Below are 16,347 nucleotides of genomic sequence, written 5' to 3'. Positions count from 1 at the left end.
TACAATTTTTTACTCTTCATCCATAAATAAATTTAAAGCAAAAGTGCCTGTGTTAATGCATTACACGTGAATTGATTTGGTTATTAAACCAAAAGCAGCCTTGCATGTTTTTTGCCCCTCCCCAAACTTAAAACTAAAATGTCTCCGAAAACATAAAAAAAATCTGCGTTTTCCTATGTTAATCCACAGCAAACCGCTTCCTAGGATCCCTGGTGATGACAGACAAGCTATGGTGAATTACAAACTTAAACTATTTTCCTGTTTACATAAACTACAGGGTTTTGGATACAGCAGCATAGCGCATCCTCCTCTTTCTTTGCTCATCAGTTTGCTGGGGTCTTTGTTTGCTTCATTGGTCAGTTTCCCTAGTTATAGCAAATGCTGCTCCTGGTCTGGAACAAATCAGTGGATCTGCGTACTACAACACCGTCTCATGATCTGACTCCAGTGATCCCAGATCCAATCCCATTTTTTTTTTTTTTTAATCTCATCAGTACAACCGGCCCCAGATGACTGGTGTTTCCGCTGGGTCCTTGCGGTGACTGCTATACAGAGTAGCGATTATACAAACACATTGAGAAATAAAAGTTTAGTACTCCTGCAACACGAGGGGACATGTCCCCCACGTAAACTACACCTATACCCTTCAAAATCAGACCCAGGACAATCAAGGAGGGGAAGGCGGCAAAACCGTACAAGCAATCTTAACTGCATACAAAAACAAAAAGCACTGAAGCCATGTATGGGGGCTTACAATAGTTTTAATTTTTCAAAAAAGTATTAACATTTGTATTATGTTATGGCGTTTAAATGGAGTACAGATTCCACAGAACTCTACAAATGACCAATAAACAGCAACAATATCCATTTCTTTGAAACCTCTCTACTATCACAAATATGTTCTTTATTGCCAGCCTGTCCTGTTTTTAAAAAGACCCAACATATCAGCAATGAATACAACAGAATGTGAAGACTGACTAGCCTAAGAACTTAGATATTCAATGACTTTTTCACTGAAAAAATAATGTCTTTTATCTGAGGTACACTGTTGTCTTCAAGGATCTTCGCGTAAGGCATGGGGATGTCTACACCGGTCACCCGGATCACTGGTGCATCCAGGTAGTTAACGGCTGGGCCTAAAGGAAGGAAACACACACACACACACACACACACAGGACTCCAATACCTACAATTCACTTAGCTGAGATTCCCTGCTGAACACTATAAAATATTCCAAGCGAGAATGTAGGAAAAGCACAATGCATTCTTTACAGAGTCAAAAATGGTCCGCTAAAGAAAGTACCACTTCTTGATCTACGCTCAAGTACATTTACAGCATGCATATTACATGGTCACCTTCATCACCTGTCTTGTGTGGACTTACCTGCTGATAATTACACTGTTGTGCACAGTTTGAGTTAATTGCTGCTGTTAACAGGATCCCCCCTCCACCCCTTGGAAAACCAAAGTTCTGCTGGCAACACTTTCCTGGGACTGGTCATCTCATTTTGATTTTACATCGAATCTTTCTTCCTTACAAGAAGATTTTTTTTAGTTTTTGTCCCCCCCCCCCCCCTCCCCCCTCCCCTCCCCTCTTATTAAAAGCCTGGCAATTTTCTAATTTGGCGAGGTTTGTTAAAATATTATTATTATTGTGGAAGAGATCACCGGCGTTGTAGAAATAAGGTTGAAGATATTACCTTCCATGATCCTGGCACAGATTTCCGCGCCAACGCCAAACTGTGGCCACCCCCCCTCCACGGTGACCAGGTGATTGGTCTTCGCCACGCTGCTCTCGATCGTCTCCATGTCCAGGGGCCGGATACTGCGGAGATTGATGACCTGCGGAGAACGAGGGCTTGCCATTATACAAGCAAAATATAGCAAGTGCTTAAATAACCAATCCAAACATGCAACCTTCCTCTCTGTGCAAGGTGAAACACAATCGACACTCAATACTTAGTCAGTATCCATGCAAACTCGCTGTTCCACTGGAGCTCTGTTGATTTACACACAAATCAATAGTACACCCCCTCCCCCCCCCCCCCCCCCCCAAAAAAAAAAATTAAAAAAGGGGGGTGGGGGTGGGGTGGGGGTGGGGTGGGGGGGGGGTGGCACAGCACCGGTACTATGCAAATCAGAAAACAGCAGTAAACTGTATTCAGAGCACCGGTACTATGCAATCAGAAAACTGAATTCATACTGGAGCTAGACACACTGCAAGAGGCAAGACCCACCTCACACTCAATGCCTTCTTCAGCCAGAACCGCTGCTGCATCCAGACAGTGCCCCACATACCTGGAGTGGGAGACCAGGGTAATGAGAGTTCCTGAAGGAAGAGAACAAAAAACAGACATCTTAATCCCTCCAGGACCAGCGACTGTACACGGATTGGTTTTAAGACATCTAGTCTTTGAACAGTTAAACACCAGATAATGACAATCTTTTCTTAGTCATCTTGAAATGACAGCTAGAACCCCTTAAGATAGTTTAGGCCTCTGCAATGAGGTTACAGCCCTAATATTAATGAAGTCCTTAATACAGCAGCCAAGAGAAACCTAGCGGATTGCTATGACAATCTTATTTCTTTTAAAACCTAAGAATCAGAATATTGTTGATTTTTCTTGTTCCTGTTGAAGCAACAAAAAGGATTTCATTTTGTGTTGCCTGCATGGTCTGAACCAACAGCCCTTTTATTATTTTTGCCAGTTTTACTGCCTTGACAGATCCACAATTTGTAAAACAAAACCTAAAATATACAGGGTTTATCTTTATGAAGTTTCTATATTTCATTGGCATATTAGTCATGCAGAGCAGCTGAGGTATCGTGTCTACAGTTTCACAGCCCTTCGTTCACCCACCTTGCCTCTCTACCTTTGCCTTTCCAATGGGGACAACAAAGTCTTTGGACTGAGCTTCTTCTGAGACCTCAAAGGCAACGCCGTACAACAGCTCGTTTTCAAGAAACACAACTGAGAAACAGAACAGGGAGGAGATGAAGCTCACATTTATTACAGAACAAAACACCAGAAGTTCATTTGAAGGACAAGCCATTCACTGTCCTACCCTTGTATCTAGAACATTAGTGCCCTGTTAAAACAAACCCATCTGGTCTTTTTATTTAGCATGTGTCAAGCTGTTGCAGCCCTCCAACACTAGCAGTATGTCTGGTACCTAGATAAAGCAGAGAAATGCACGTTTTAAAAAGGTGGGAATAACCAAATACTTGCAACAATGGCACTAGGCTAAACGAGTAAAACATTTCATAACATGAAGTTATTTTCTAACTCCCACTTCAATTTAAATTGAGCTTAGGTCTGTTGGAAAACATGGAACAAGTATTGAATAGCAGTTTGCTACGCATGAGGAATGACAGCTGTATTCATGTTATTTTTCTGAAAAGTGATTTAACATTGGATAGAAAAAACTGTTCGTTCCAAAAATGCAAGCACTGCTGTGATAGATGAAAGCTGCAATATGGTAGAGAAGTTAAGATTCTTTTGTGTCAAAGCAAATGGCTGGCCAGCAGCACACGGCTGTACAAACAAGTCCTTTGATCTCCAGCCCTGACATGAAAGAAGCTTGCCCTTCGGGGAGTCCACTGGGGTATAAAACTAGTTAACAGGTTTTTGCTTAGAAAATACAGCTGGTTTATGACGGGGTCATAAAGCTAGTTTTCAAGGGGACTGAAGGAGCCAGGCTCTAAGACTTCAGAGATCCAAAAAGATAGTGCCACTGGGATCAAAGGGTCTTAGGCAAATCGGAGAGATAGGAACAAGGAAGGAGAGATAGGAACAGGTGTATGGACCTTTGTGGCACCAGGGTCTGAAGAATGCACTGAGCTCAGAGGTCTTCACACTAGATCACACACACACACAAAATGGAATATATGGTAACAGGATAATGAGTTGTACCTTTTCTATTGGTTAAGTGTCAGAGAAAGAGGAGGAGAGAGACACCTATGCAGAAGGGTATTTAATGTCATGCAACGATTGTAAGAACGAGTATTCTGTTTGTCCTGTACCTGGGACCAGACTCCCTGCATATTTCAATAAACCTAACAACTGAGTGAAGAAAAGGACTCTGTGCATTTTCTTGAATCTACTTACTCATCATCCTTTTTTTTTTTTAAGTTACATCAAGGTCAAAGTGAAATGACTTTGGAGTTCTAGGCTTCAAACTCATTTGATAATCCAGGTCACAAAAGCATCACGTTTGCCATGGTCAGGATTGAGCACTCGTGATGGCAGCTTTCCTTCCACACCTGGTCTGACTGGAGCCAGAATACTGTCCTTTTAGAAGCACAAAATTCACAAACTGAAAAAGAAAAAATGGCAAGTGTTACATATACCTGGGTTGTCATCTCTGATGGCAGCTTTGAGGAGCCCTTTAGCATCTTCGGCGCTCCAGGGGCTGAGCACCTTGAGCCCAGGGCAGTGCCCATACCAGGCTGCAAAGCACTGGGAATGCTGGGCTGCCACTCCAGCAGAGTGGCCATTGGGGCCTCGGAACACGATGGGGACGGATTGCAGCCCAGCAGACATGTAGTATGTCTTGGCAGCAGAGTTTATAATCTGGTCAATGGCTTGCATGGAGAAATTGAAAGTCATGAACTCACAAATCGGCCTCAAGCCAGCCTGAAACAGTAAAACATCAGAATCAGAAACAAAACTTTTTTTAAAGCATGTACAACACAGGCTTTCGGGGCGATAGGATCTGCTGTATAAAGATTATAAACACACTGGTTTCAAGAACATAAGTGGAAACTGAAGGCAAAGAAAGTTCCTCCAACTTCAGAATTTCATTTTTTTCTGAGGAACTTACTTTGCACTTGCTTAAACATTAACATTTTACATTACATACAATATTCTAGCTTTAACATTACATACAATATTCCTTCAACACATTCTCGCATAGTTTGAGAGCAGTTCTCTAAACACACAGTGTATCCTCCATTTCTATTGGACATTCAGCAGTGTACCAACTGTAGACATGCAAGCAGTCCAAGGTTAAAAACAAGAGTGAAAAGGGTTTATTCACTTATAATGAATAGAGAAAAAAGGAATACACAAATTAAGTCTAACACAAAGCTGTACTACAACAGAAACTTAAGTCATCCAGAAACAGGTCACCGTCATGGTCCAACACATTTAGCATGGGTTTGTAACACTGTGGATATGAACCATGACTCAAATGATCACATGATATATTTGGATCTTGTGGTAATGCACTTTTATATAATTTAAATTTACAAATATGATGGATTTAATTGCTATAGATAGGGCTGTTTCACAGTAAAAATGGCTCATTTCATAGTCTAAATAGATACTTCAAGACAATATATTTATTAAAGCAGAAAAATAGCATTGTCACAGACTTGATAACCTTAGATATTATACAACAAAATGTTTCTAAACATTTAAATGCTGACCTGAACAGTAAACGCTACATTGTAGAATATTTTGTTTAATAATTAAAAAAAAAAAAAAAAAAAAAACACATGGAAGCAAACTAAGCAGGCTGTCAGGTTGCTGAATGCTGTGGAACAGGCAGCGCAGCAATAAGGGCACGTTTGCTGCATTTATTGAAGGTGATAAACATGGATATTTACACTGTCCTTTCAGAAATGGGAATTCTCAGGGAACTGCACATTACAGAGCAATGGGTAAATTTCACGATAACCGTGAATACAGCCTTAGTTACAGGCTTCCCCCCCCACCCCCCTGCCGCCACCACAATATTAACTAATATAGATTCTATTTTTCAATAACATGTGCTGATAAATGACTAACTCCCAGATTCAATTTGCCACAACAGCAGCATCGCATTTCAAATTCATACAAACTTCCCTGACAGGGATACTTCATTTCTTACCATAGCAGAACCGACTGCAATTCCAGCAAAGCCCATCTAAAACAAAACAAATGAAAAGCATGAAGAACATTGAAACGGTATTGAGGTGACTATACTCAAGGTGCTGCCAATCCAGCGCCTGGCTGCTCATACCTCTGCAATAGGAGTGTCAATGATTCGCTTATCTCCATATTTCTTCCATAGTCCTCGACTGACCTGAAAAATACATGAGGCTTTAATTATCTATACAAATTTCAAAGTCAGAATACCTTTGCAATGAATTTTCAAAGTGCAGTCCGAGCGGCTTTGTTACCTTGTATGCACCATCGTACTGTGCCACCTCCTCCCCCAGCAGAAACACTCGCTCATCTCTCTCCAGCTCCTCGTCCATAGCCTGGGTCAGAGCATCCCGAACAGTCACCTGAAACACACCCCCACTACCTTACCAACCTGCACACGCACAGCCAAGGAAAGGACTGCCACAGCTCTCCCCCCCACCCCCCAGAATATCATTCCAAACTTTTAAAATGTATGACATTAACAGGACGTTATAATAACTGTTATACTATAATATACAGTCCAAGAGCAGGAACTGTGCCACAGTGTGGATGTAAGTAAGGTAAAAACTTTAATCACACAATGTGTGTGTGCCACTTAAAATAAAATCAACCTGTGTCTTTGTTTCTATTCCATCTGTGACAACGTCAGATATGTGTTACATTTCAACGCGAATAAACTAGAATGTGCTATCTGGACCACGCTTGTCCGCGGTTTTGAAACCCCGTTTTGGACCTTCCCCTCCTGTCTGCATGCCTGCGTTCAGAGCAATATAATGGTTTTTATTACTTTTTGAACATTTAAATTACGAGCGAATATCTGAACATGAAATTAAATCCCGTGTTAGTCCCAGCACTAGCTTTCTGTAGGAGTCTACCCCTGTTTAGCTTACGTATTGTTCAACCTATAACTCTCCAAACCCGCTTTAACTGCATACACTTCGGTATCGGAATGTGTGGACGCTCGAGTTCCTAATGAATGCTCCTCCCCATGGATCCGACACTCAGCACAAGCAACACGAATCACGGTAACCTTTCCACGGTGAATACATGACTGGGAATAACTTACCTGCACTAAAGCAGGCGCTGTTTTGTGGAACTGCCTCCGCAAGACCACAGCAAAAACATTCTGTTAAAAAACAAAACATGAATTTAACGCTCATTGTGTTTGTACGAGTTAATAAAACTGACATTACTTTATTTTTTTTTAAAACCATTCCCTTACCATCCCAGAACGAACGCAGCTTTCAAGTAATGCCATCTTGTCCCTGTGCTCTAGCCTTGAAGGATATTGTTAAACTACGATTGCTACCCAATGCTAACGACTAATGTTGGCAATAGGCGGGTCTTAGCTAATCGATGTCCAATCACGGTGAGTGTCTGTGGTGAGGCGTCTGTCAGCTAACTGTTGTGATTGGACTGCTTGCTGGTCAAGGGCAAGTTAAAATCTCGCGGTGGAGTTTACAGACAGCTATGGACCAAGAGCATCACCTGAAATGTTAGGATTGAGAGATTAAAAACAAAAAAACGATATGAACATAATTGAGATTTTATTTAACATCATTTACAATTATATAACAAAAGGCTACCGCAAGCCATTTTTCAATTGTTGTCAGTTTTTCGTTAAGTATATGGAAAACTACATAGCTGTATGTGTAATTCATTATGTTAACGTAACATTATGCAACAGGTTTCATTCAACGTTATGAAGAAAACTTAGTTAATTCTATAGCGTGATTAAAAACTTTTCGCCCTAGCTCTAAATATGCCAAGGATGACAGTATATAGACATAGAGTATTTCGTATCCTACAGTTATATAATTAATAGTCCGTAAAGTAAATCATTTTGACATAACATAATTATTATTATTACTATACGTAAAATAAAATAATTACTCGTGTTGCTTAGTAGGTAATATAAATTAAGATATAACTAAGGTAACAGGACAAAAAATGAAATTTCCGAAAAAAAGTTTGAACTATACAACAATAGCAATAGAGCCTTTCATCACAAGGATCTCAAAGCGCTTAGCCTTCACACACACACACACGAAGAAAACGAACACTTAAACGATTACATTAAAATTGTTTAACCCTTTGCGGTCCATTGTCGGACTGGGTCCGACATTGCAATTATTCCTCACAGGTCCTTTGTCGGACTGGGTCCGACATCATTATAGCAACGCAATAAACGGGTGTTTAGTCGTTTTTTCTCCGGAAAAAGCCGAGAAAACCATTCAATTGCCGAGTGGTAGCGACAGGAGCCGAGACAAGTCGGGGAAAAAAAAAAAAAAAAAAAAAAAGGCGTATTTCATGAATAGTCATACATGGTATCAGGTATCAGATAATGGGCGTCCATAATAAACAAGCTGGCTAAGTGCGTCAGCGCACTGAGACTATCATGGACATTTGCAGAGCTTTTTTCAGATGTTATAGTAATAAAATAATGACTTGGATCGCATTATTGAGGAGTTTGGTGATAAAACGAGTGATCTGGAGATGATCGATCGGTATGTACGACTATTATTATTATTTATTTCTTACACAGCTGAACGCTATAGCAAACAAAAGGCTGGGGAGGGGCTGGAGATGCCTAGTGTGTGCTTTGTTGATATGCAGGGCCATTTAAACCCGTTTGACTGTGAAAAAAAATACTTTTAAACAGCGCGTCTAAAATTAACTGCGCGTGTGAAAATTAATTAGACCTGGCGTGCCTGACGCGCGATTAATAAATGGACCGCAAAGGGTTTTAATACAGAATATGAAAAAAACAGAAATTAAAAAAATAGTATTGTGTAAAAAAAAAAAAAAAAAAAAGCTAGTTTGTAGAAATAGAACAATTAAAACAAAAATAATAAAACAAATTGAATTTTAAAAAGAACACAAACAAAATGCAGTTTTGATTGTAAATAAGAAAACTAAGCTGCAGGTATTCCTGCAGGTCTTGTGCACTGGCGCAGGTCCCAGTGTGACTCCGCCCACAGTTAGTGTGGTAAGTGCGTCTGACCGGGGAGATACTGCTCGCAGAATTTAAGACACACACACACACACACACACACACACACACACACACAGAGAACACACACTCTCTCACACACACACACACACACAGAGAACACACTCTCTCTCTCACACACACACACACAGAGAACACACTCTCTCTCTCTCTCACACACACACACACACACACACACAGAGAACACACTCTCTCACACACACACACACACACACAGAGAACACACTCTCTCACACACACAGACAGAGAACACACTCTCTCTCTCTCGAACACACACACACACACACACACAGAACACACACACACACACACACACACACACAGAGAACACACACACACACAGAGAACACACACACACACACACACACACACACACACACACACACAGAACACACTCTCTCTCACACACACACACAGAACACACACTCTCTCTCACACACACACACACACACACACACAGAGAACACTCTCTCTCTCACACACACACACACAGAGAACACACACTCTCTCTCACACACACACACAGAGAGAGAACACTCTCTCTCTCTCTCACACACAGAACACACTCTCACACACACACACACAGAGAACACACTCTCTCTCTCTCTCACACACACACACACACAGAACACACTCTCTCACACACAGACACACACACAGAGAACACTCTCTCTCTCACACACACACACACAGAGAACACACACTCTCTCTCTCACACACACACACACACACACAGAGAACACACACACACACACACAGACACACACACACACAGAGAACACACACTCTCTCTCTCACACACACACACACACACAGAGAACACTCTCTCTCTCACACACACACACACAGAGAACACACACTCTCTCTCTCACACACACACACACACACAGAGAACACACACTCTCTCTCTCACACACACACACACTCTCTCACACACACACACACACACACACACAGAGAGAACACTCTCTCTCTCTCTCTCACACACAGAGAACACTCTCACACACACACACACACACACACACAGAGAGAACACTCTCTCTCTCTCTCTCACACACACACACTCTCTCACACACACACACACACACACACAGCGGGGCTGGTTCACTGAGGGTACAGGAGGCTGTCCCGCAGCACAGTCTGTACAGATCATTACAGCTTGCCTGCACATTCGTCCAATCGATGCAAACACAGCATAGGCCTACTGTGATGTGGCAGGCGTTTCTGTTTTTTGTCCGATACCCGGCTGTAAGAGTTTCTAGCCCACCTGCCCTCTTACAAAACAAGAATGAAAGAAATGCGGCTTGCTGTCACACAGTTATGAAATGATTTCTGCCTCAGTGCGTTTCAAACTCTTCTTTGTTCTGAGCTGCCTGGATGACCATTACTGTGCTCTGGGTTTTAGACCCAATCTCAGCAGCGGAGCATCATGAAAGCTGCCGTGCCCACAAGCATGTCCAATACTGTACTGATATCTTGTAACAATTGTCAGTCGCCCTGGATAAGGGCGTCTGCTAAGAAAGAAATCATAATAATAATAATAATACTGTAATATGTTATACCTCGGTGTCCGTTTACTACATGGTTCAGTTTGCCTCTCGCTATAATATTGTAGCGATCTCGGTTAACACAGACATTAATATATTTTCATTACAAACTCTGCTTGGCAGTATTTCGCGTTGCAATATTGATAGCACGTCGATAGTAACATTTTCCTGTAAAAGTTAAAGCAGTTGCTGTTGACACCCATAGAGCACAACTACGCCACCAGCATTTAAACAAAGCATGTTTAAATTCTGCGGTACCAGAACTCTGGGAAACCAGCTGTTCATCCAGCGCGGAAGGCAACCTACAGACAGAAACAGTCAGAAGTGAATCATTTAATCAGCTGGACTGTCTGCTGAACAGGAAAGAAGAGACACAGGCATCGAATTAAGGTAAGCGTGCAGGACACAACCCGGGGATTAACGTTGTGTTTTACAGCTCGGGTTACAATGGTTTTGTGCAATGCTGTGAGTGCGTATAGAGGAGCGGTGATGTACCGCCAGCAGCCCTTTCCCGGATACATTAGTACCTGCACCAGTTCAAAATGTGTGTATTCTGACCGTGCAACGGGCACTGTTCGTATAACCTCCGAAACAAATCGATTTCTCTCCAGTGTCCAGGTGAAATGAAACAGACTAGAAAGACATGCAAAGTGACTGCAGTACTGCTCCTTAAAAAACAAAATATACAACTGTTTGTTATAATATGCTTCTTCAAAACCGCATAACAAACATTTTTTTTTACATTAAGTAGCCTATCAAGTAATGGAATAATTCAGTATTTTCACGTGCTTGATTTTTAACTGGGAATTTAAAGAAAGGACCTTGTATATATTGTAGTTGTATAAATACAAAGAATCTGTGCTTGAAAATCAGTGAATCAGTCAGACGTGTGTGTCTTAAGTACTCCAGTCCTGTATTGGATGACGTCAAGTTTAGGGTTAGATTTGAGAATACAGGCATATGGCAATGCTGGCCAAGCTGGCTGCTGGATTCCTATCTCAACATCACATTAACTTGGGTAGTTTCCCTGCTTCTGGAGAGGCTGGTCACTATGGGGTGCAAAAGCATTTCACTCCAGCAGTCGGAGCCCTCGTAAAATATTAAAATCAAACAGAGTACTTGGGAAGTGTGCCCCTTAGAGCCCAAAGGGACATTGTTGGGTATTAAAACATTTCCTGGATTCATAACAGACAACACAGAGCTGTGGATTCTTTAGGAGACTGGATCCCTGAAAGAATCCACAGCCGTCATATTCTTGTTTTCTGAATGAATATCAGTTGAATCAGAAAACAACTCAAGGTGGTGAATCGCTGTGTAAATAATGCACGGTTCTCATGTCTGACCACGTCTTATTAATGATTCTACTCGGAAACTGAAATGTGATGCTCGTGAATTGGAACGCAGATGGAAGAATTCCAAACTGCGTGTTCATTATCTTGCATGGAAAAGCCACTGAGTTAAATATAAGAAGGCTTTGTCCCAGGCTAGATCTTTATACTAGTCTAACCTGATTGAAAAAAATAAAAATAACCCTGGATTTCTTTCTGCATCTATAGATAAATGAGTAAATTCACCTGCTGTTGCTTCTACCTCTAATATTGGTTCAGTTTTTAAAATTCTTTCAAAATAAAATTCTTGACATTAGTGATCAGATCTTATAGACTCCTTCTATTATGGGCCTTTCTTCCTACTTTGAATTAGCTAGACCTGATAAAACTACGATGGAGGCTTTCTCGTTGGTTACTTTGCAAGAGCTGACAGCGTTAGTTAGGCATATGAGACCAACCACTTGTGCCCTTGATCCTATTTCTACTAAACTATTAAAATATGTATTTAGTGTTGCTAATATAGGCATTTTAACAATTAGAAATGAATCACTTTCATCTGGTATAGTTCCCTCTGCACGTAAGGTTGCAGTGGTTAAACCCCAACTTAAAAAAGTCATTTGGATCCTACAGTTATTAAGAACTATAGGCCAATTTCCAATCTTCCATTTTAGCCAAGGTCTTGGAGAAAGTTTTTGCCAATCAATTACTCACATTTTTAGCTTGTAATGGTTTATCTGAGAAATTTCAGTCTGGATTTCGATCTGCACATAGCACTGAGACGGCTCTTGTTAGGGTAGTAAATGATCTTTTGATAAGCTCAGACTCTGGCTTTCCTTCAGTTTGAATTCTTCTTGATCTTAGCGCTGCCTTTGATACTGTGGACCATTCCATTCTATTAAATCGGCTTGGGAGTTTAGTGGGTTTGACAGACGGTGTCCATTCTTGGTTTAGGTCTTATCTTTTCGATAGGTTTCAGTATGTTTCTGTCGGGGAGATTATTATTATTATTATTATTATTATTATTATTATTATTTCTTTCTTAGCAGACGCCCTTATCCAGGGCGACTTACAATTGTTACAAAATATCACATTATTTTTACATAAAATTACATTATTTTTTACACATTATTTTTACATACAATTACCCATTTATACAGTTGGGTTTTTACTGGAGCAATCTAAGTAAAGTACCTTGTCTTTCAATCCAGGCAATCCCTCTACTGGGGCGCTATTAGCTGCTTACTTTGCGGACATAAAGTTTTGGATGTCTCAGAATTTTCTGATGTTGAATTCTGATAAAACAGAGGTCATGCTTGTGACACAGATGAACTTGAAACACCGCACAGGTGCCCAGTTTTATTCCGGGTAGGTAATTCCTCTTTTCAGCCCGCAGAGGGCGCTGTTGGCCGTGGTCTGCCTACCAACCATGGTAAAAACAGAACCACAACAATACCAGAGGCGGTAAAGAATTCAGAATACAGGTGCAGGCGCACTCACAGGTGCTCAACAAAAGAATAATCAAAAGGCGAAAGAAAAAAGGAAAATAAAACACAGTAATCAAAACTACAAATAAAAGGTGCTGCACTCGGCAGCTTCACCCCGACCGTCGCTACCCACACGGTCCGGGTCTCCATCCTACCCTCACCACTCCCTCAGTCTGTTAATAAAAATACTGATGGGGTCTGCCCACGGTTTTCCTCGCTACCCCTATTCTCTTTTGTTGGGTTCTTTTTTTTTCTTTTCAGATTTTTCCTTTCCGGCCGTGTCTCAGTTCTGGACCAGAGCGTCCGCACGTCTCTTAGAAGGGCAGACCTGAGGAAACAGCAGAATGTTATTTTATAGGGCAAGCAATCCCCCCAGAGAGGGCTTTCCTCAGAGAGAAGGAAAGCCCACACACCCTCTCTCCCACCTCTCTGTGTCCTGACCAACAGGAGGATATTGAACGGCTGCTGCCCTCTTCCTGCAGCACTTTGAATACACCAGAAGAGTCAGCACAGGTCTCCCCTGTTACAGTCCCATATTAGGAAAATTACTAAAGCATCTTATTATCATTTGAGAAATATAGCTAAACTTAGATCTATTATGCATCTAATGCATGCCTTTGTTTCATCAAGAATCAACTATTGTAATGCACTTTTTCTGGGATTCCAAAGTAGTATTTGGTGTCTCGCTTGAAGCTTATTCAGAATGCTGCTGCAAGAATTCTAACTAAAACCAGAAAAGGTGAACATATTACTCCTGTCTTGGCCTCCTTACATTGGCTTCCTGTGCAGTTTTGAATTTATTTTAAGATCTTATTTTTAACTTATAAAGCTCTTAATGGATTAGCACCCAGTTATTTACAAGAGCTGTTGACCCCATACATTCCTAAAAGGAATCTTAGCTCTCAGGATGCAGGGCTCGTGGTTATTCCAAGGATAAATACTAATAGTATGCTATTTGAATGTTTTATTATCCTGTGTGTATTATGTTTTCTGTAAAGCACCTTGGAGTCTATGACGTAAGGTGCTATATAAATAAATAAGAAAAAAACTATTTATTTATTTATTTATTTATCCCTTAAATATATTAAACAAAATAATTAAAATAAACTGTTCTTCAAATTATACATAAGATAAATACAATTTCAATATCCAATTTCCACAAAGTTTAGTTTAGTTTAGTTTCCTCTAAGTATTTTGGTGCCCATTAGCTGAGTCTTGCACAGTCAGTGAACAATAGAATGCTGTGTGTTCTCAATGTGGACACAAATCCTTCATAGATCTTTAGAATCTTCCTTTCGATTCTTTTTGTTGTTCTGGTTTAGTGACAGATCTATATTCCCTATAGGAGATTCCAGTCTTGCACTACCGTCAGCGCATTGGGAGCAGAAGGTGAATATTTATTCATCTCACTCGCTGCAATCCAGGAGGAATCAACCAAGGCAGAGCAAATGGATAATGGAGACTGGGGCTACATGGTAAGAGAGTAGACCCTGATGTTTTACAGCTGGTTTCACAGACTCATTTTATTGCCTCATGTTACTTTAGGTAAAATAGTCCAAAATGAGTGCTAATCTGGATGCACAACTTGACTTAACTGGTCATCATAGTGGCTGAACACAGGGGGTTGCTTATTCAAGGTGCTTTACTCATTCACTTGCATTGTGGAGATGGTAAAGGTAAGATCAATGGACAGGTTATTTTAGGTGGTGGTTAACAGGTTTGCTGTACAATACAAATGAATACAGTGATGTGGGTGAAAACAAATCTATGGCTATTTTTAGAAAACTCCCTTCTTTTTTATGATAATAATGCAGGGTTAGAAACTAACAATATTGTGCTACTACTCCAAAGGACTAGTACCTTTTGAAACTTGCTAGTCCTTATGTGAAGTGCCTAAGTTGGCATCAACAACAACAGTTGGGGTCCCTAAAAATAGGCTTAGAGTTTATTTTGCTAAAAAATAAACACAGATTTATAAATTTAGATTTATAATTTTTTTTTTTTTTAACAAAGCACCTTCGTAAACGCTCATACAGATCGATGAATCACCTGTTTACACCTCGTTACTGAGTGACTAACTGTACTGTGTGTTGATCTGACACTGACTGCATCAGACGGGATGACAGAGGAAAACATTCTCTCAGCTGTGTCACCTTGCCAACCATGAAGCTGTGCCTGAAACTGACACCGATGACACAAGTAGAATGTTTATTTTATTGTGCATTACATGTGTTGCTATTTACAAAAATGCTGGCTGGCTATGAATTACTATCTACAATAATTAATGTACTCATGTACACATGCAGTCTTCACTTTTGTTTATTAGTTTTAAAATGTTTAATAAAACGTATTGTTTGACCTTGTTAGTACAATTTTTTACTCTTCATCCATAAATAAATTTAAAGCAAAAGTGCCTGTGTTAATGTATTACACGTGAATTGATTTGGTTATTAAACCAAAAGCAGCCTTGCATGTTTTTTGCCCCTCCCCAAACTTAAAACTAAAATGTCTCCGAAAACATAAAAAAAATCTGCGTTTTCCTATGTTAATCCACAGCAAACCGCTTCCTAGGATCCCTGGTGATGACAGACAAGCTATGGTGAATTACAAACTTAAACTATTTTCCTGTTTACATAAACTACAGGGTTTTGGATACAGCAGCATAGCGCATCCTCCTCTTTCTTTGCTCATCAGTTTGCTGGGGTCTTTGTTCGCTTCATTGGTCAGTTTCCCTAGTTATAGCAAATGCTGCTCCTGGTCTGGAACATAATAAATCAGTGGATCTGCGTAGTACAACACCGTCTCATGATCTGACTCCAGTGATCCCAGATCCAATCCCATTTTTTTTTTTTTTAATCTCATCAGTACAACCGGCCCCAGATGACTGGTGTTTCCGCTGGGTCCTTGCGGTGACTGCTATACAGAGTAGCGATTATACAAACACATTGAGAAATAAAAGTTTAGTACTCCTGCAACACGAGGGGACATGTCCCCCACGTAAACTACACCTATACCCTTCAAAATCAGACCCAGGACAATCAAGGAGGGGAAGGCGGCAAAACC

At 40.6% G+C, this 16,347-nt stretch overlaps 1 protein-coding gene and 1 long non-coding RNA gene across 2 annotated transcripts; one reads left to right on the top strand and one right to left on the bottom strand.

The window, feature by feature from the left end:
- Positions 1–741: 741 nt before the first annotated feature.
- Positions 742–7,267, bottom strand: LOC117971983 (pyruvate dehydrogenase E1 component subunit beta, mitochondrial-like). Its single transcript, XM_059000445.1, has 10 exons — positions 7,135–7,267; positions 6,979–7,038; positions 6,167–6,274; positions 6,007–6,069; positions 5,875–5,910; positions 4,352–4,637; positions 2,862–2,972; positions 2,238–2,329; positions 1,701–1,842; positions 742–1,136 (listed from the first exon to the last, which is right to left on the bottom strand). The coding sequence occupies exons 1-10, from the start codon at positions 7,168–7,170 to the stop codon at positions 991–993; spliced, it is 1,080 nt and encodes a 359-aa protein (XP_058856428.1). The 5' UTR covers positions 7,171–7,267; the 3' UTR covers positions 742–990.
- A 2,703-nt stretch (positions 7,268–9,970) lies between these two features.
- On the top strand, positions 9,971–15,552 carry LOC131701603 (uncharacterized). The gene is made up of 2 exons (XR_009308907.1): positions 9,971–14,759; positions 15,298–15,552. It is a non-coding gene; the product is annotated as an uncharacterized LOC131701603 (long non-coding RNA).
- The last annotated feature ends 795 nt before the right edge of the window (positions 15,553–16,347 follow it).

Source organism: Acipenser ruthenus, chromosome 25, assembly GCF_902713425.1.
Source record: "Acipenser ruthenus chromosome 25, fAciRut3.2 maternal haplotype, whole genome shotgun sequence".
NCBI classification, from domain to species: Eukaryota; Metazoa; Chordata; class Actinopteri; order Acipenseriformes; family Acipenseridae; genus Acipenser; species Acipenser ruthenus.
The sequence above is the reverse complement of the archived record's forward strand: the minus strand, read 5'-3'. Positions and strand labels throughout refer to the sequence as shown.